This window comes from Bison bison, unplaced genomic scaffold, assembly GCF_000754665.1.
Source record: "Bison bison bison isolate TAMUID 2011002044 unplaced genomic scaffold, Bison_UMD1.0 scf7180017864259, whole genome shotgun sequence".
NCBI lineage: Eukaryota > Metazoa > Chordata > Mammalia > Artiodactyla > Bovidae > Bison > Bison bison.
This window is the reverse complement of record NW_011494831.1, coordinates 6391924-6392620: the sequence shown is the minus strand read 5'-3', so window position 1 is coordinate 6392620 and position 697 is coordinate 6391924. Positions and strand designations below refer to the sequence as shown.

The following is a 697-nucleotide window of genomic DNA, read 5'->3' as shown; positions in this document are numbered from 1 at the left end:
ACTGCTTCACCAGGATGCCTGCATGCCAATATATTCAATAGCCTCTCTGCTGCTAAGTCACTTCAGTCGTGTCCAATTCTGTGCGACCCTATAGACGGCAGCCCAGCAGGCTCCACCGTCCCTGGGATTCTCCAGGCAAGAACACTGGAGTGGGTCAGTAGCCTCTCTGTCCTGCTCATTTTTCAAATCTCCCACACGCATGCGTAGAGTATATCTGCATCTATGGTGGGGATGTTGTGAGAGAGAGTCTTCAAGTACTCTATGGTTCCCGCACCGAAAGATGGGCAATGTACATATAGCGCATGCGCAGTCGTGAGCGCGAGTGCCTCCTTCACTACTACGCACTTTAGAGATTCTTCCTGTTGTCATGGGCCGCCGCCCTGCCCGTTGTTACCGGTACTGCAAGAATAAGCCTTACCCAAAGTCTCGCTTCTGCCGAGGTGTCCCCGATGCCAAGATCCGCATCTTTGACCTGGGTCGGAAGAAGGCCAAAGTGGATGAGTTCCCACTCTGTGGCCACATGGTGTCTGATGAATATGAGCAGCTCTCTTCTGAAGCCCTGGAGGCCGCCCGAATTTGTGCGAACAAGTACATGGTGAAAAGTTGCGGCAAAGATGGCTTTCACATCCGAGTACGACTCCATCCATTCCATGTCATCCGCATCAACAAGATGTTGTCTTGTGCTGGAGCTGATAGG

At 52.2% G+C, this 697-nt stretch overlaps 1 protein-coding gene across 1 annotated transcript in view; it reads left to right on the top strand.

Moving 5' to 3' along the window:
- Positions 1-367: 367 nt before the first annotated feature.
- Positions 368-697, top strand: part of LOC104994479 (60S ribosomal protein L10-like) — a 1342-nt gene continuing 1012 nt past the window's right edge. The window contains exon 1 of the mRNA XM_010848063.1: positions 368-697. Within this exon, the coding sequence (XP_010846365.1) occupies positions 368-697 (330 nt within the window).